The 20,309-nt window shown below is 36.0% G+C and overlaps 2 protein-coding genes across 10 annotated transcripts in view; one reads left to right on the forward strand and one right to left on the reverse strand.

Moving 5' to 3' along the window:
- The window catches only part of LOC130085077 (arginyl-tRNA--protein transferase 1), an 81,513-nt gene extending 63,832 nt beyond the window's left edge, over positions 1-17,681 (reverse strand). For 3 of the 7 annotated variants that reach the window (XM_056250650.1, XM_056250646.1, XM_056250645.1), the window contains exons 1-6: positions 15,953-16,092; positions 7,725-7,788; positions 7,063-7,125; positions 6,391-6,506; positions 4,655-4,753; positions 3,638-3,823 (exon numbers count right to left, since the gene is read on the reverse strand). In XM_056250650.1, the coding sequence (XP_056106625.1) occupies positions 3,638-3,823; positions 4,655-4,753; positions 6,391-6,506; positions 7,063-7,125; positions 7,725-7,788; positions 15,953-16,052 (628 nt within the window). In that variant the 5' untranslated portion in view covers positions 16,053-16,092. Of the gene's footprint in view, positions 1-3,637; positions 3,824-4,654; positions 4,754-6,390; positions 6,507-7,062; positions 7,126-7,724; positions 7,789-15,952; positions 16,093-17,317 lie in introns of those variants that run through there. The other 4 variants (XM_056250651.1, XM_056250647.1, XM_056250649.1 and 1 more) reach the window with 2 other exon arrangements.
- Positions 17,682-18,537: 856 nt separating this feature from the next.
- Positions 18,538-20,309, forward strand: part of tmem63ba (transmembrane protein 63Ba) — a 38,800-nt gene continuing 37,028 nt past the window's right edge. For 2 of the 3 annotated variants that reach the window (XM_056250652.1, XM_056250654.1), the window contains exon 1: positions 18,539-18,796. The gene's annotated coding sequence lies outside the window, so the exon portion shown is untranslated. Of the gene's footprint in view, positions 18,797-20,309 lie in introns of all 3 variants that reach the window. The other variant, XM_056250653.1, reaches the window with a different exon arrangement.

Consider the following 20,309-nt stretch of genomic DNA (forward strand, 5'->3'; position numbering starts at 1 on the left):
TTCCGCCCAGTTACGACAGTGTTATGTTAATGATATAAACGCAATTCAACTCACTTAAAAATATTAGTACACAAAAAAACATTCAATTCCAAACCAGCTTTACAAAAAATAAAAAAAGACAATGACTTACAATCTCCAGCAAGCAAGGCAACTAAAGCAAAGAAAACTTTCTTAAAGGGATAGTTCACCCAAAGAATTCTGACATTATGTATTTGACTTACTTTCTTCTGTGGAACACAAAAGAAGATATCTTGAAAAATGTTTGTGGTCCAAACAACATATTTTATACCATGGTCTGGGTGAATACTCGATTCTGATTGGCTGCAGGGTGTCCGTTAAAAAGTGATAGAGGACACCTAGTAAAGTAGTTCTGGTGAAACTGACTGTTTACCGTTCGAAATTAATAAATAAATGCGCTGCCTACAACAGCTGTGAGTAACCATAGCAACAGGCAGTCAAAGTATCTGTTAACAATTTGCTCTATCAAAACAAACATCTAACGTTAGTTAGATATTACATAGCCTAATACAACAATGAGCGACTTCGTTATTTCTTTTAACATTTATGGAGAATATGACAACTTTGACGACTGGGATGCTGCTGAAGAAAGAAAAAATTTAAATAAAACGGAGAAACGACACAAAGAGATAACACCGGGAGCATGTAGGCAAATGACCCTCTCTTTGATCTGATTAATTTATTGCCCTCTATAAGCGCAAATCACTGGAGCGCAGAACTAGTTGTTTTTTTTTGTTTGATTGTTGTTTGATTAATTGTTTTATGTGTAATAAAAAAATAACTATGCCTACCTTTGTGTTTCATGAAAAAAATAAGCATTTTTGAACCTGAAGGGTTCTACAAGCTGAGCGGACTATAAATATCTCCGGTTGCTAAATAAACCGTCAGGCAAGTTATTATTTGTAAAAACTAGATTTAGCCTAATTAAAATATAAACTAATGTTTTAAAAATGTTTTATTTGGCAAGTGACCATGGTATAAGCGGGTTAATGCCCTCCGAGGTGTCCATTGTCAGGTTTTAATGGACCTCCGCTGCGCGTCGGCCGGTTCACACCTCGCCGTCATCCATTAAAACCTGACAATGGACACCTCGTCGGGCATTAACCCTTACATATTTGCATCCACTGTGTGGAAAAACAACACACACACTTTTCAAAATATCTTCTTTTGTGCTCCACAGAGGCCAGAAATGCATATAGGTTTACCGACATGATGGTGCGTAAATAATCGATCATTCCTTTAAGATCAAACCTAAGGGGGAACCAAGATCTAACTCTGAGAGCTTATTTTCTTCTGGCTGAGACAGTTTTAAAGATAAATAAATAAATAACACTAAATATTACCATGTTTGAATAAAAACACTGACCGGATTGCACTGAGGTCAGATAGACCTTTAGCAATAAACACGTGCTGTTGCAAGCGGGCCGTTGTGTGCATGAAGGGAGAGATAAACTCTGACAGATCCGTTCCTGCGGAAGACACATTCTCCCTCTCTAGCACTTAACAGTTCGTAAAAAGTCCAGAACTGCCTTTCCTTGAGGACTCATGGACACACATATATAGTTGCGCACACTCATGTACATGCAGCAGCAACTCAAAGACACATTCCTTCAGATGTATGTAGTACTCCTGCAGAAACACACACACACACACTATGCAGACTCCCTGAGGGGACAGTGTAATGTATATTTGCTGTGCGGGGATGACTCAGGGCTGGGTGAATTAGAGCTGGCACACTCCTTTATGAAAGGAAAACATATGGAAAGAAGAACAGTTGGGCGTGGGAAAGAGAAACACTTTTACTACCTTGACCAGCCTTTACTGGCACAGTCAACACCAAAACACACACAAGGCTCAACCACTTAGTCAGCATGAAATCAAAATGTACTTTCATAATACACATTCCTGGTCTTAAATTTAGTCTAACACCTTAGAAACTGCTCAGAACCACCCTGAAGAAGAAAAACTGGATCACAACAAATCTAGTTTTAATTGTCCTTTCTTAGTTCCTCATTAGCATGAATTATGAGTGAAGTTCTAAGGCTGTTCACATGTACTCGCTTCACTACATTCAGCTCAAATATCCAGAGAGACCATTTACAGATTCTGTTGTTTATAACCGGAGCATTAACCTCCTGTGAGGAATCAGTCATTTAGCTCCGTGTGTGTCAACGCTAACAACAGACGTAACTCAGACGTAAAGATGGTCATAAAGCAAGCAGCAATAAATTTGTCACCAGGTGGTTTCCGTTTGGAGATGGAGAGAGCGAGACTTCTCTCCTCCTTTTGGGAGCCTCTATAAATCCTTCCCGTTTCCGGACTGTTCAGTGGGGGTGCTCATTCCAGGGGCTTGTAGATGAATGGGACTTTTAATTAGTCTAAAATTCATATTCAAAGATGTATGGTCCACGTGCCTCAAGTCTACAGGGAATGTATTATACGTTTTGGCTCACAGCACTTCACCCTTGGAGGAAAGCAAGTAGATACTTGTTATAAAGCTGATTTTTGTTTTAAGGATAAGATGGTGAAATTGTTTAACATAGGAAGTGACACTTGCAGGAATACTAGCAGTATCATCTTACACAGAGGATGTAAAAAAAGTTGATATCCCAAGGGAAGCACCACATTTATTTCTGGACACATGCTGCCCTCTGTTGATCCTCAGCGGAATCCCTTGTTTTGCTATTCTAAGTTTCTAGAGGCAAGGCAATTTATCAGACACTTATCCTTACTTACCAGTCCAGTGGGGCATTGACAACTGGTTCTTATTCCGAACTGGTTTTATTTTTGGACCCAGATGATTTTAATAACATTAGGTTCCCTTAATGCAGTGGTTCCCAACCAGGGAGCCGGTGCCCACTAGAGGGCTTCAAAATTACTTAAAAGGATTTAGGATAAGACAAAAGCATTAAAATAAGCTAAAACAACTTCAATTTAATTTTAAATCAGCCCCGTTAACAGCTGGTTTTTGTTTTGTTTTTTTGTTGTGGATATATGTGGAAGCCTAATTTTAAAAGTGTGAATTCAAGACCTGGAAAAGTCATGTGAATTCATAAAATATTGAAAAACAATGAGCAATTTTACAATGAATATGCATTTTACTAGTTATGCCAAGTTCCAAAAATAACTTAGAAATTGTAAGTAAAAAAATATTTAAAAGAAAACATCCAGTAAACCACAAACAACTGGAAAAGTGATTGGGCCTGCAGTCAAAAAGGTTGAGAACCACTGCCTTAATTGTTGAAGTCTCTGAATCAACGCAATTCAATTTTCGTACAATATATCCAGTGCTGCACTGCAACTGATTCTACAACAACAAGGCCAAAGGAATCGTTTTAGTAGTAACTAAATGTGATTGGAAAGGCATTATACAAAGACACTTTCTACTGCAAAGCCCTCACTGGTTGCACACAACAGCAAACATTCAGCAAGACCAGTGTAAGACCAATTCAAGGATAAATGAACCAATTCTTTTTAATGAAATGGTCAAAAAGATTTATAAGCCTGAATCACTTGCTGGGCCGACTGAAACAATCAATCAATCAATCGCTACTTTGGACGAAAAGAACCAAGAACTGCAACTGTGTTATTTGAGACTTAAATTAGTGTCGAGACTGACCTGGCTTGGCCGTAACATTTGAGGTTTTCTCTGCTGAAGCAGGAGCTGCGTCTTCTCTGGGCGTTGAGTTGGAGGACTCAGTGTCTAGGCTGGTGGTGATGTCTTGTATTTCACTGTGGTCTATTTTCAGTGGATCTTCAGGAGGGGGTCGCACATCTTCTTCATCCACAGAGTTCATGGGCTCTCCTAAAGAATCAACACATTTAAATTTAAGATGACCATCATGGATAATGAGATGCCGTCTACTACAGGGATTCACTCAAATCACACTTCTACTTGGAACTATCAAATTATGCAGGGCCACGTTTCCCAAAAGCATTGTGAGCCTAAGTTGTAAACCAACGGCACCAAAGGACTCTACGATCTACTTACGCTTACAATGCTTTTGGGAAACGAAGCCCAAATCATTTGAAAAGAAAACCACAATTGGGAATGGGTGCATTAAAGGGACAGTTCACCCAAAAATGAAAATTCTGTCATTAATTACTCATCCTCGTGTCGTTTCAAAGTCAAACCCGTAAGACTTTTTATTCATTATCTTCATTCATCATAAAATTGAGATTAAACTACTGGAGTCTCATGGGTTACTTTAATAATGTTTTTACTACCTTTCTGGGGCTTGAAAGTGGTGGTTGGGTAGCGGTCAATGGAGGGACAGAAAGCTCTCAGATTTCATCAAAAACATGAAGATGAACGAAACTCTTACGGGTTTGAAATGAGATGAGGGTGAGTAATTAATGACACGTACAATTAAACACCCTCAAACAAGCTATACATTTATGTCTAAATGGTATGAAATGGATCTTGTACTTGCAAACACCATTTTAGTTCATAAACACTAAGAATATGTGTCATGCTCAACACCACACAAAACAAATTGAGCACAATAAACACAAAACATGTAGAAAAAGACAAAAAGAGAAGAAACTAGCGAAATATGGGAGGGATAATAACACATGATGCCTGGGTGACAGGAGGGGAGTCTGGTTAATGTCTGGCCTACAGCACAAAGCGCACCTGACAAAAACGACTGGGTTTTTCCTGCAGCTATAGCCACTGTCCTCTGAAGTATGGAAGAGATGGGCTTTAGACGACTTTTGATTTCTTCTAAAACACCTGGGATGGCATATTAAATCAGACCAGACCACAAGATATAAGAAACAGACAGAGGCTATACCTGTAGAAAACACAGCCATGGGGATGCAACTCTTCTGACTGGGCTATATATTGAGTCGGTATATATATTCAGATATGATTTTGTGCCAATGTAAATTAAACAACACTGTGAAAATAAGAGACATTTTAATAGAATCTTTGATTTAAACTTGTGAATCATTTCAAACTGTCCATTTTATATTCTAAACGTTTGTGTCACTCAGAAATGTTAATCTTCACAATTCAATAAAGGGATAGTTTACTTTGGAATTAATTTTTGGTATGTTTTAGCTTACCTCAAGGGCATCCAAGATGTAGGTGTCTTTGTTTCCGCAGTAGTTTCAATTTTGATATTTTTAGGTCAAACCGTTCTTGTCTGTCAGTCACATAATGCAGGTCTATGGTCACCACCTCAAAGAGCATGCACAGAGAAGTCCAAATTAAACATGATTTAATGACTCGTAAATGTAAGTACACATTGATGGCCTAAGACACGAAACGAGCGGTTTGTGTGAGAAAACGAACCGTATTTATATCGTTTTTACCTCTTGTAAACACAGCCACGTCCAAATGATCTGAGGGCACGGGCGCTTCGGTCTTTTCCGGCAAGCGCCGGAAAGCGCCGGAAGTGATCTCTCGCGCGTGTACGTCACTCATACAATTGTTTTATTTTAAAAAAAAATTTAACTGTTTTCTTTTACGACAGTTAAAACATCCCGGATAAGCGCAAATTAGTACCATTGTAATTAGCCGTCTTACCTACAATCTCTGTTCTGTGTAAACAATGAGTGACGTACACGCGCGAGAGATCACTTCCGGGGCTTGCCGGAAAAGACCGAAGATCAGGCGCCATCAGATCACTTGGACGTAGCTATGTTTACAAGAGGTAAAAACTATATAAATACGGTTCGTTTTCTCACACAAACCGCTCGTTTCGTGTCTTAGGCCATCAATGTGTACTTACATTTACGAGTCATTAAATCATGTTTAATTTGGACTTCTCTGTGCATGCTCTTTGAGGTGGTGACCATAGACCTGCATTATATGACTGACAGACAAGAACGGTTTGACCTAAAAATATCAAAATTGAAACTACTGCGGAAACAAAGACACCTACATCTTGGATGCCCTTGAGGTAAGCTAAAACATACCAAAAATTAATTCCAAAGTGAACTATCCCTTTAAGTGGCATTTCTCATATATTAACATGTTTCATTACAAATATAATGCATTTCAAATATTCAAATGCATTTCAAATATAGTGCATATAATGTCATTTCAAAAAAGAATCCCCATATCGGAGAAAATTCATAACTAAATATAAATACTGAATGTAATCAATAGGCCATAATTTATGAGCCAGTCCGCAAGTTAAAAAGTAAATGATGCGTTTAAATTGGTCTCTTGGATTTGTGGCATCACACCCTTCATGTTTTCATGTTAGGATGTGATGAAGAGGTTTTCAAGTTATTTAACAAAACACAGATAAAATAAACATCTAACATCGCATCCAGCTTCATGATGCCAAGTTGTGGATCATGACTGATCACCACCAGCAGCCAAATAATGTAGTAAGTGGCACTCGCTCGCTCGCTCACCATCATGTCCCTCTTCACACCGCTCTACTGGCATCTCTCCTTTGGAGAGAAACTTGTTCACTCTCTTCAAGGTCTTTTTGTGAGTCTTCGACGGATGGAAGTTCAAGGCATGGCACCTGCCAAACAGTAAGTACAACAACAAGTAAAGTTCTATATAAATGCCTCATTCATTCAACATATTAATGTATAAAGAAAGACCAAACACACAATTTGTTTCCAGCAAATTAAGCCGCGGTCACACTAGACTTTTTTTAGACACTGCGATAGTCGTGATATGACTTTATAAACATGAATTAAACAAATTTTAATACATTAAAAATGTAAAAATATACAATCGACTTAACTTTACTGGAAAAATATCGTTCTTTTAATTCAGCCAAGAGGTCACTCTGTGACGTATGGATTTTTTACTGGTCACACGTTTTCACGTGATGTGAATTCGAGAGTCAGAGTTCACCAACCTTTGGACGCAGTGAAATGCAAAAGTTTTGAGTTTTACGGTCTGACGCATTTGCATGCGTAAGAATGGAAGTCAATGCAATGAAACGTGTAGTGTGACCGGCTGACCGCCCCTATATACACATTTGAGAAGATCACTCAATAGTCAAATTGAACTATAAGATAGTCATTTTAATTTATCACAAAGTATCCTATACACAAGCAATCTTTTACCTGATGGTGTACTGTGGGCAGCATGTCTTATTCATAATTGGCTTGTAAACATATTTGCCACTTCTAAAAAAACAAAACAGGAAAAGAACAAAGGGAAGATACATTTAAATATAATAAAATACAATGTAGCCATACATCAATAAACCAATGATTATTCATTAAACCAATTATAATAAAACAGTGGTTAAAATGCAGTTATTTTAATAAATAATAATTTACTTAAAATAAGCATACATTTTAAATAAATTACCATATTTGATTTGATTTTCTAAACCTGGAATATTGCTGACTCTACTTGTGATCCAGAGATTGTACAGTTATCTTGCCAGTAATATATCCAGATTAAAATGTGGTTTCATGTTGAATTGAACCATTTTCTTCAAGAAAACCCATTTGTCTTGTTCAAAGAAGTCGGTGAGACTGTGAGCTCAGGGAGTATGATCTCTGAATCTGTCACTGTGTTAAGCTCATTAAACTGGCCAGACTACTGCATCCTGTTAATGTGTAAAAGTGTTCCCTGCTAAGACATTATGCAAGAAATCCTATTCATTCATAACATGTTTAAAGTCGAGTCAGAAGATTGAATTATGAAACACTCAATTTAATGAATCAACAATTAGAATTGAACAGTTCAGAGGTCAAACAATAGGAGATATCAGGACCTTCTCCAGCCTCTGTCGATGAGATCTTGGTAGTCCTGCACTGTCATAGTATGGGACCACATGCCTAGAGAGAGAACAACAATAATATTTAGATCATATACAACACAAACTTATCAAGTTAAACCCCTTAAATAAAGACGTGCATGAACGTGAGAACAGGAGGGCATCTGATCCTTATAGCCATGTGTTCTGAGACACAGTGAGCCTCAAATGGACACACAGTTCAGGAAGGGAAAAAGTTTCCTTTGACGTCATGGAGAATTAAGCTCCCACACAGGGACACGTATAGGACATCTGTCCTCAAAGCTTTGAGAATTCTTTCAGTTTTTGTTGGCTGTGGGGTTAAGATGTCTCTTTATCTAGATTGAGCTATAATTCAATCAATATAAACACTGAGGAGAATATAAACACCAATCTTGTGGACTAAAAACAAAGATTAAAACCACGCGATACCGACAAGACATTTAAACAATGACACATATCCACAAATAAAAATGAGTGAACAATATACATTTCTCAATGTGAAATGTTAAAACCATAAAAAACAAGAGGGCAGGATGTCTGATGATATATGTGAAATAGGCTAGAACATATTTTACATAGTATTTAATCAAAGCTGACAAAAAATATTTCAAAACAGAAATGACTGATTAGGTTGTTGGTAGATTTTGGGACTGAAACAAGGGGGTGCTAATGCTCCTTTAATCTGCCAAAGAAGACGTCAGTGTACAATCAGTTGATTTATAGCTAGTAAAATTCATGTTCAGAATCTCCATAAATACTTTAAGCAATAACACAGTCTAAACCTTTCAATAACAATGTATGATATCATCTGATATGTATTGTGTTTTTTAATTTTTGCTTTTCAATTACTTTTGCCAATACTAATCTTTTCCATTATCTAGCGCTTTCCTTTTTAAGAGCATGATTAATTCATATAAGAAAAGTGGGGAAATTAATTACTATAGTCTTTGTCTTTTTTCCCCCTCATTTCTTTTAACCCCTTCAGTGTTACACTTGGCGAGCACGCGCAATTTAAAGGGATACTCCACTTTTTTTGGAAATAGGCTCATTTTACAACTCCCCCAGAGTTTAACTGTTGAGTTTTACCGTTTTTGAATCCATTCAGCCGATCTCCGGTTCTGGCGGTACCACTTTTAGCATAGCTTAGCATACATCACTGAAGTGGACAAGACCATTAGCATTTCTAAAAAAAAAAAATTGACCAAAGAGTTTCGATATTTTTCCTATTTAAAACTTGACTCTTCTGTAGTTACATCGTGCACTAAGACCGACGGAAAATGTAAAGTTGGGATTTTCTAGGCTGATATGGCTAGGAACTATACTCTCATTCCTGCGTAATAATCAAGAAATTTTACTGCCGTACCATGAGAGCAGCAGGCGTAATGATATGACGCAGCGCCTGAAAATAGGCCACCTTCCGTCAACACAACGGAACTATTTTTAGCCGCTGCGTCATATTACGCCTGCTGCTCACATTTTCCGTCGGTCTTAGTGCACGATGTAATGTAACTATAGAAGAGTCAAGTTTTAAATAGGAAAAATATCGAAACTCTTTGGTCATTATTTTTTTGAGAAATGCTAATGGTCTTGTCCACTTCAATGATGCAGGGTTCTACGCTAAGGTTTTTCCCAGGGAGCACATGTGCTCCTAAATGAAAAAATTTAGGAGCACACAAAGAAATTTTGGAGCACAGTGAAATTTTTTCAAGTAACAGAGTTTAACAAACTATTTATTATATACACTACGTGTGTGCTCCTTCTCTTTGTGTTCAACTATGGTGTGAAACCGTCGATTTGATGTGGAAGTATAAATTACACTTCACAATCACTTTATAAAACAGAACAAGGGGAACGTGTTGCTCTCAGGAGGAGGCTGGAGAACACTGGCACACCTGGACATCTGCATCTTTCCACTGCAGAGGCTCTTTCCACAACATGGAGGACAAACTAGTTTAAATGAGTGTATTAGTATTTACTAGTATTAGTATCTGATTTAGTCGACTAAAATCTTATTGTATTTCGTCGACTAAAACTAAAACAATTCAGATGACTAAAATATAATGGGTTTAGTTCAATTGTAATGCATTAATTTAGAATTTATCTAAATTTTCCAAACCCACATACTTCCGGAGAAAACATTTATTAACCAGTTAATATGAATGATTTTAAAGTTTGAACATGCAATACAGATACAGATTTAACTACTGTGACTTAAAAATATCTTAAAATTAAATAAAACCACTTTTCCTAAAGTAGAATTGTCTTCTTTTCAATTAATGATATATGCATTCTTTATAACTTGCATACATCATTCTTTATTCTTTCAAGCAGCAGACATATTTATTTGTATGAATTAAATATAATGAATCCTTATTAAAGCTATTAACGAGCAGTGAAGGCTATTTTATTTTTATTTTGTTGCTTGATGACACAGACCGCATTAGGTTTATTACCCACGGCCACTTTAAGACAGCGGATCTGTCCAATGACATGCGGATCCAATGGCACTGATGCACATCCGATACACTCTCAACTGTTTAATTTATTTGTCCATTCAGACTCGAAAGAGCGCTTAATTCAGTCCTCGCGCGTTTTAAATGTGTCTGTGCATGGCTGCACGCTTCGGGTCGGGTGTGTTTGCACAGAAAACCTGGACCGAATAGAGCTCTTTTTTTTTTTGCGTCGTCACTCTTATTCAGATCTATATGTCTGCTCTACTCATTCTCCCAGACGGTTACATTTTTTAACGTTTTATGAGATGCAGCGCATGTCAACCCGTGTGCCGCTGGGTAGATCAGCACGTTACAGTACAAATGTGCGCATCTACCACAAACGCAGGACATAAGTATTCTGACTGGATCGCTTCCCAAATCGTCTGTATCTAAGATTTGTCTAGTTTTTATTCGTTGACGAAAATGTCAATAGATTTTCGTCATAGTTTTTGTCATTCAAAACTAGTTTTTATTTAGTTATCGTCTCGTTTTCGATTATGGTAGGTTGTAGTTACTCGCCGCACATTGTGCTCGTAAATCATTTTTCCGGTTCGCACGTATCGATTTTTAGGGGCATATGTATGGCAAGCCGTTTTAACTTTTATTCATTTCCAGGATATGAATTGTTGATATCAACAATTACATTTTTGATATCAACAATTACATTTTTTGATATCAACAATTCAATTTTTGATATCAACAATTGAATTGTTGATATCAACAATTCAATTCTTGATATCAACAATTCAATTCTTGATATCAACAATTCAATTCTTGATATCAACAATTGTATTTTCACTAGTGAAATGTCACCATAGGCTGCCATTCAAAATCAATTGTTGATATCAAGAATTGATTTCTTACTAGTAGAAATATAATTTTTTATATCAATAATTACATTGTTACTAGTAAAAATGCGAATTCCTGATATCAATAATTAAATTGTCACTAGTCTAAATGTCTATTCTTGATGTCAGCAACTGAATTGCTACTAGTAAAAAAATTCATTTTTGATATCTGAAAATGTATTTCTGATATCAATATTATTTCAGATATCTAAAATGGCTTTCTTACTAGTAACAATCACATTCATGATATCAGAAATTAACATTGTCACTAGTGAAAATTGAATTATTGATATCAAAAATGAACATTGTTACTAGTAGCAATTCAATTGTTGATATCAAGAATAGACATTTCAACTAGTGACAATTTAATTTTTGATATCAAAAATAAAGGTTTTTACTAGTAAGAATTGTATTTCTGATATGTGAAATTGGAATTCCAACTAGTAAGAAATAAATTCTTGATATCAAGAATTGATTTTGGATGGCAGCCTATGGTGACATTTCACTAGTGAAAATACAATTACAGATATCAAGAATTATAGTTTTTACTAGTTGCAATTCAATTGTTGATATCAAGAATTATCATTTTAACTAGTGAAAATGTAAATGTTGATGTCAAGAATTATCATTGTTACTAGTGAAAATGTAATTCCTGATATCAAAAATTGCCATTGTTACTAGTAGAAATATTATTCCTGATATCAATAATTATAATTTTAACTAGTGAAAACTGAATTGTTGATATCAAGTATTCATATCCTGGAAATGAATAAAAGTTAAAACGGCTTGCCATACATATGCGAGCAAAATGGTCGCACTGTAGAGCCCTGTGATGTATGCTAAGCTATGCTAAAAGTGGTACCGCCAGAACCGGAGATCGGCTGAATGGATTCAAAAACGGTAAAACTCAACCGTTTAACTCTGGGGGAGTTGTAAAATGAGCCTATTTCCAAAAAAAGTGGAGTATCCCTTTAAGGCCACATGAAGTGTGCCATTTGGGATCCAGCCCATTACTGCCCATATAAGGGCCCCTCCATTTCCATAACTGGTTTGAGTGATCAGAACCATATATTTCCACAATTTTCATACAATCTATGAAGTAGACATCCTATTCAGAAGTAGTATGGGAAGTTTGGCAGATTTTGATATGAATTCAACCTCTAAGTAACACATAAAAAGAACAAGTATGTGCGTTATAGTTCGCTGCCACATCACAAATGGTAAATCTATTATTTTTTCTTTATATTTAAACATTTTCAGACCTTTTTTTCAAAAAAAAAAAAAATTGAATGGATGTTATCTTTTGAACTCTTGGCATGAAAACAAATTGATGTTTCTACCATTCTTTCATGATTTTTCATGTTCATCGCCATTTCAAAATAAAGGTCTGAACACGCCTTAGGAGTATGAAAATATTCTTGTTGCAAATTGATAAATTACAGCTCCTCTGTAATTTCTTTTGAAAATCTTGTTTTCCCATTGAAAATTTGTAAGCTTTTAAATGATATATAGTTTGTCAAGATAAGTTTAGGTTTAGTATAGGATATTACTGTTTTAAATATGTAATGGCTGTGGACCCACCGGTGGGCCGGTGACACTTAAGGGGTTGATTTGATTTGATTTGAATCAATTTTAATGTTGGGAATTGGGAGTGATTTTGGAGCTGGCTCAAGTTAAAACACTAATGGAAAAAGAAAAGAAAAAAAATCGCTCAAAAAACCCTAATGTAAATGCAAATTGAACAAAATAATTATAATTAAAAAAATTCCAGAATTCAGGCCAGGAAAAGCAGGCACTCGTTGTTAAGGTCTACGGGCCAAGCCGATTGTTTTCAGAGCACAAACAAACAAACGATTCAATAGCACAGAACACGACACAGTCCAGAAAGACATCAGTCAGATCACCGCAACAACAGAGACAAAAGGTGTTTTTACCTGACTTATGCATTATTCTAGCCCATACGGGGCGGGTCTTTCAGAACACAACACAATAGCCACTGATTAGGTTTGAGCCAGATAAAAAAGCAGGTAACAAGCCCTGAAAAGATTGAAAACGCGAGTTATCATTTCAAACACAATGCATGATGTCCACATAAAAAAATAAAAATAAAACAGTTCAGGCCCAGACTGCACCACAACACAGTAAAACAATTAAAAGGAAACTACGAACGTGTGTTTCTTATTATAACACTCACAAGGGGTTCAGGCATTGTGTCATGGCACATAATGTCACCTTTGGGTTAAGCATTAGCCTGGTATGATGCAATCTCTTTGCATAAATTTGATATAGAGAGTTTTAAAGCCAAAAGTTTATGACAAGTCATTCACCTCTAGATAGTTCAGTCATGGAGCACCCGCTGTTCCTAGATTTGTACTAGTGCTGATATTTATGTTAATTGATAAGTATACTTTGCAAAGAAAAGTTGTGCGCAGTTTAACTTCCAAATAAGAGATAAAATGGAACTGAAAAGTCAAGATGAAACCAAAACTGACCCGTCACTTTCTTAATGCATTATCCTGGACATGACGCACATTACTCAAAAAAAGTTAATCTTTATATAGTTTTATATTAACTTTCTCCAGCTCTGAAAGTTGTTTTACTTTTCAACTGACATCATCAAGCCCTCTTGTATATTTCAACGCCTCAGCTCCATTCTGGTAACAACCAATTTTCCCAAAATAATTTGCAATTACTAAATTAGAGTCCTGTCCAACATTATTTCTCATTAAATATCCAGTTTCAATAGGAAATGCATCACATAATAAAAGTAAAATGTGTTGCAAACCGAATTTCATGTTGACTTTGAAAGGTTCGGGGACTTACTTTCACTTTCAAATACTTGAAAGTGAAAGCAATCAATTAAACTCATGGCTAGACTGAAAAATGTGATGAGGGCCTATAAATCAGTGAAAGATGCATGGAGCCCCCGGAGATATCAAGAGTTACTGAGGCATTCGCCATTATGCCTAGCCCTAGGTAATAAAGCATGATGCTTAGGATAATATCTGCTAAATGAAAGTAAATAAATGTCTCTGAACATTCCCATCATAATGGCTTCCACATTATGCATAGAGCAGATTAGGATCAGATTAAAGGGATAGTTCACTTTGAAATTAATTTTTGATATGTTTTAGCTTACCTCAAGGGCATCCAAGATGTAGGTGTCTTTGTTTCCGCAGTAGTTTCAATTTTGATATTTTTAGGTCAAACCGTTCTTGTCTGTCAGTCATATAATGCAGGTCTATGGTCACCACCTCAAAGAGCATGCACAGAGAAGTCCAAATTAAACATGATTTAATGACTCGTAAATGTAAGTACACATTGATGGCCTAAGACACAAAACAAGCGGTTTGTGTGAGAAAACGAACAGTATTTATATCGTTTTTACCACTTGTAAACACAGCCACGTTCAAGTGATCTGAGGGCGCGGGCGCTTCGGTCTGTGGTTACAAGGTAAATGGTAAATACTGTTCGTTTTCTCACACAAACCGCACGTTTTGTGTCTTAGGCCATCAATGTGTACTTACATTTACGAGTCATTAAATCATGTTTAATTTGGACTTCTCTGTGCATGCTCTTTGAGGTGGTGACCATAGACCTGCATTATATGACTGACAGACAAGAACGGTTTGACCTAAAAATATCAAAATTGAAACTTCTGCGGAAACAAAGACACCTACATCTTGGATGCCCTTGAGGTAAGCTAAAACATACCAAAAATTTATTTCAAAGTGAACTATCCCTTTAATTTTAGCACCACATCTTTATCTTTATTACAACACAGCTTCCTCACAATCCTTGTTGATCTGCTTGCGTCACCACTTTTAACAACATTTGTCAACATCATCATCATCATAAAGGTAAATCAAAAAGCATTTCGATGTGAATTCTCTGGTGGCTGTAGTACAAAAAAAACTGTCAGATCATGCAGTAAATATAATAAACCATTGGCCATAAGTCTTTGACAATTCCCTGGGCCATTTTCCAGAATGATGGGAACCATGAACTATAAAAACTATGATACATTTTCTAAAATTGAGAGCAGACTTCTATCTCTAGCTGACTGTAATAAAATAAAGTGCTAGAAGTTCTAAGTGCAAAAAGTAAAATAAAATTTCATTCATATTTTTTATATTTTTCACAGAATAAACTGGGTCTTTATACTAGAAAATATATAGATGTATTTCATATATGACCTGTGACATCTAAAACTGAAACCCCCTGCCAAACAATAGCCTAAATAGTAGAGTAAATGTATTATTTTATAAACTCAGTGACCCAGTATCTGACTGCCTAGATTACACAACATAGACACTTTATTTATTAGACTTCACGTTATTATACGATGAATAAACAGTTAGAATCCAGGACACTCTTTTTGTAAAGATCTGAACTGTAAAACTTATTGCAAAAACAAGAATGGCACATAGGAGTAAATCACTTTAAGGTCCAGACAGGGGTGGATAAAGATGAACAGGCCTCTGCTATTCCCTCACATCAGGAAATGATTTCTATCTTCTCTGTTTTCAAAAATACACTTTAAAACTGACATGTCAATGGCAGAGAACAGCTGAAGGTCTTTAAGTTACTATCCACCACAAACGAAGATTATGAGACCATCTTACAGTTTATAATTGACTTGACAATGAAGCAACTCATTTGGAACTATATACTTAATACTATAATATTAATAAAGCGTTTAAACATTTGACAAACCATGCTAATCAGTTCATGAAACAGTCATCGCTTGTCGAAACAGTCATCGCTAGTCAAAACAGAGTCAAACCCGGCTTCCCTCAAACGTTCTGTCGATTCGCTGATATATTGACCACAAATCATTAGTAACAGATTAATGCCCACTCACCGTTTGAGAAATTGCCATTTTCATGTTTACAGTAACCGCAGCGATAGCCGTCATCTCCCCCAAAATACTCCACTATACTGTAAGATCCACCCGCTGCCATTTCCACGCTCGCCCAGGTACGATTAACGAACCCTACTATTGGTAAGGACAAGTTCATGAATATTAATTACGCTGCATGACGTACATCCAGCGCGCTGTCTGATTGGTCTGATTTTCTGAAAACCCGCCGTTAGTAGGTGAGCAATTATTCATATGAATGAGGTTACGTTACGTGACTGGACGTCCCAAAAAGGCAAGCAAACTATGGCAAGCCGTTTTCACTTTTATTCATTCCCAGGATATGAATAGCAACAATTCAATTTTCACTAGTTAACAAGCTAATTCTTGATATCCGGGATTATATTTCTACCAGTAACAATGGCATTTTGTTATATCAGGAATTAAAAAAAAAAATTTACCACTAGTAAAAATGTGAATTCTTGATATCATATCAACAATGACATCATCACTCGCAGAAATACAAATTCTTGATATCGAGAATTAAATTTCACAAAAAAACTATAATTCTTGATATCTGTAATTGTAGGCTATTTTATCTAGTTAAATATCACCATAGGCTGCCATTCAAATTCAATCGTTGATATCAAGAACAGACATTTGCACAGGTAACAAAGTAAGTATTGATAGGCTATATAAAATTATAATTTTTACTAGTAAGAATTGTATTTCTGATAGCCTATGTGGAATTTCAACTAGTAAGAAATCAATGATATCAACAATAGAATTTGAATGGCAGCCTATGGTGACATTAAACTAGTGAAATACAAAAACAGATATCAAGAATGACAGTTTTTACTAGTTGAAATGTATTCTTAATATCAAGAATTCGTATTTCTGCGAGTGATGATGTCTTTGTTGACATCAATAATTCACATGTTTAGTAGTGGAAATTCAATTGTTGATATCAAGAATATCCTGGGAATGAATGAAGGTTAAGACGGCTTGCCATAAGCAAACAACGTCAAAGGGGAACAAAACATTCACCATAGTAGCATTCGAGCGCTTTTTGACCTGGAAGCACAGCACAGATTCACCGCACATTTTCTGTAGTGGTATAAAAGCCCTACAGGCAAGGAAGGAAGCAATAAAATATTTATTAATAAAAAGCTATCGGTTTGAAAGCTGTTTACCTTACAAAATGGTGCAACTTGCTTTGTTCATTTCCACAAAAAACAACAACAATTTGTACTGTACACGAAAGTTTGAAGGTTATTGTGTGTTGTAATAATCTGTTTGTTTTGTGAAAATACTTTATCCGTGTTTATGTAGCCTTCCCTTATCCAAAACCATGCAAACTTCACTTACCGTATGAAGCTTTACCTCCTTCATTCCTACAGTAGCCACAGCGATATCCACACTTGACTCCTTTGAGCTCCACAATGGTGTACATTTCCCAAGGGATCCTTTAAAGTATGTGCCATGCAAAACGTTTGAGTCTGTAGTAATAGAAATGTGTACTGTAAAATCCCCCTATCCAACAACGGTGGTCATTTGTTTATGTGCAGCCGCCCGGTGATGGTGCATTTCAAAACATCAGGCTACATGTAAGCTAATGTGAAGTTTGGTTCACTTTTGTGTGTTATAAATTAAACCAAAATTATCTAAATAAAAACGAAATATTCATAAAGGACGGAAAACGCCAAGATACGACAGCTGCCCTGCTGCAATAAGACCAAAGGATTGAAACGTTTACATAGCCAGCCACTAGATGGCAGTGCATGCCCTTTTGTAGAAAGTATAACAACTTTATTCATACATATTGTTTATTAAAGGGATAGTTCAAAAATGTTGTCATAATTTACTCACCCTCAAGTTGTTCCAAACCTGTATGAGTTTCTTTCTTCTGTTGAACACAAAAGAAGATATTTTGAAGATTGTTGGTAAGCAGACAGTCGACAGCACCCATTGACTTCCATAGTATTTTTTTCCTACAATGGAAGTCAATGGGAACCAGCAAATGTCTGGTTACCAACATTCTTCAAAATATCTTATTTTGTGTTTAACAGAAGGAACTCATACAGGTTTGGAACAATTTGAGGGTGAATGAGTAATGACAACATTTTTATATTTTTTTGGTGAACTATTCCTTTAAGAGCCTTTTTAAAAGATTTTAATCCTATTTTATTGTTATTTATTGTTGTACTTTCATTTTTCTTGTCATTACTTGTTTTGTGGTTAATGCTTTAGCAATGTTGTATGTAAACATAATCAGAAGTTAATCTTGAATTGAAAAAAGTCCATTGAATACGTGTTGAAAGAGACGTTTCCTTCAGTATCTATAACTTTAGCAATAAATTCCAAACATTTTTTTTTTGTGGTATATTTTGTGCGTAACAACCAGGTGACAGCTGCCACCAGGTGACAACGCCATTTAAAAAGAACGAATGTGACCGAACGATTCCGAGCAAATCCGACTAAAAACGAAAACCAACCGAACGTAAGCAACAGAATTCGAAGCGGAGTCGAATGTGACCGAAATAATCCGAAAAGACCCGAACATGGACGACGCCCCAGCTGGGAAACAGTTCGTGGGTTGCCTATCAACCGCACATACATCGTCACCGGCCCGATCCATTACAGCCATGCTAGGGCTTGTTGTGTGTCAGTGTCGTAGATGAGACACTAACTGAAAAATGGCCTAATCCTCAGCATTTTGTTTTTCCGAACACTATTAAACCTTTCCGAGGAAATCCTGAACTGGAATTTTGATACTATTGCGGTTATTTTGGGATATTACAGCAGTAGCTAACCGAGAGCTACTTTGGCTTTGACCACTCCGGCCAGGTGAGTTAACTTAACTTCTACCACCTGAACTAACTAGTTTGAGCGTTGTCAGTCTGATCATTGTGATTCTTAGTTTTAGTAGATTTAAACCTATACCAATGTTAAATCATTTAAACCAGTTGGTGAGAAATCACAACAAAGTGGCTAACAGTTCGGCTAGGCACGTTAGCTGTAGCTAACTATACAAGTATTTAACTTTATTAGTAATTATTCTTAAGGTAGATCAGTACATAATTCACTGTCATTTATCTTTAATGACTAAATATAGTGGTCTCACTCACAAGCAGTCTATAGCTAACATGTTGACGTTATATTATGGCATGGATTGATTAGCCTCATCAACTGTTTTTTCTAAAAGTCTATTTAATGTAAATAAATAAATGCTGTGGTTATTTTTGAGTTAGATGTACATGAGGTGAGATATGTAATCTGATGATTAGTGTCAATCCTCACCAGATTATGATGTACTCCAGTGACACATATTCTGATCCATCTGACTAGAATATGACTAGCGCTGTATGAAAGATACACATTTATATATCTATATATTTTAAATTAAATTAAACTATATAAATTAACTAAGTAAACACATTTACAAATATTACAATAAACAATATCAGTTGATTGAAATTAATTGATTTAAACAAGTAATACATTTAACAGTACAGTACTATAATGAGCAGGAAAAAAATGTTAATATTTTCCACAGATTAATATTTTAATAAACACATTTACAGTAAAAATGGGGTCTTTCTCTATACACGAAAAGTTAAAGCTGCGTTTAAAGGTTTAGCATTGGTGTCCCTTGCACAAGGATAATCATATGGGTTCTGCTGCATCTAAAGATTGAAACCCCCTGGTCTAGAAATTAGAATAGCATGATTTTGTAGTTATATGAATACGATTATGTGGTTTATTGTTTGTTTTGTGCACTAATTAGTTACTTTGACTTTCCTGTTTCATGTCCTTTGAGTTTAACTAGTTGGTTATTGGTATCCCAATGATTTTGTGATGTTAAAACTACAAAACTTTCAGCCTGCCAAGTTTGATAATCCTGTGGCAAATCACTCAGTTTTGTTGTAGCAGCAGTTTGATCCTTGCGTTTGCATTTGGCCTCTGGCACAGAGCTTAGTGCAACGAAATCAATAAATTGAGCTCTTTGGTGTCTTGGAGATGGCTTCTAGAAATTGGATACAGTTTTAAAACCATTTCAGTGCATTTCAAACAGATGAACGCTTCACTCCAAGTTTAATATTGTCTCAGGAGTCAGAATGCAGTTTACCCTTTGGGCTTGGCTGAGTTTGATAAAACTGAGGAGAATTTCATATCTTACAAAGCTCCTTTCAGGTCTTGTTCAGCAAAGCAACAACTGCTCCTGGGGCTCACCATATGTTCCATATGTCACAGCACATATTATCCTGTTTTCTCACTGACTCAAATATACAGTTTGCATGGTATAGCAAGCAAGATTCAAATGTTATATCCTGCACATGAGCCTTAGTAATGTTGCCCT

This window comes from Rhinichthys klamathensis, unplaced genomic scaffold, assembly GCF_029890125.1.
Source record: "Rhinichthys klamathensis goyatoka isolate OS25496 unplaced genomic scaffold, OSU_Roscu_1.1 h1tg000072l_1, whole genome shotgun sequence".
NCBI lineage: Eukaryota > Metazoa > Chordata > Actinopteri > Cypriniformes > Leuciscidae > Rhinichthys > Rhinichthys klamathensis.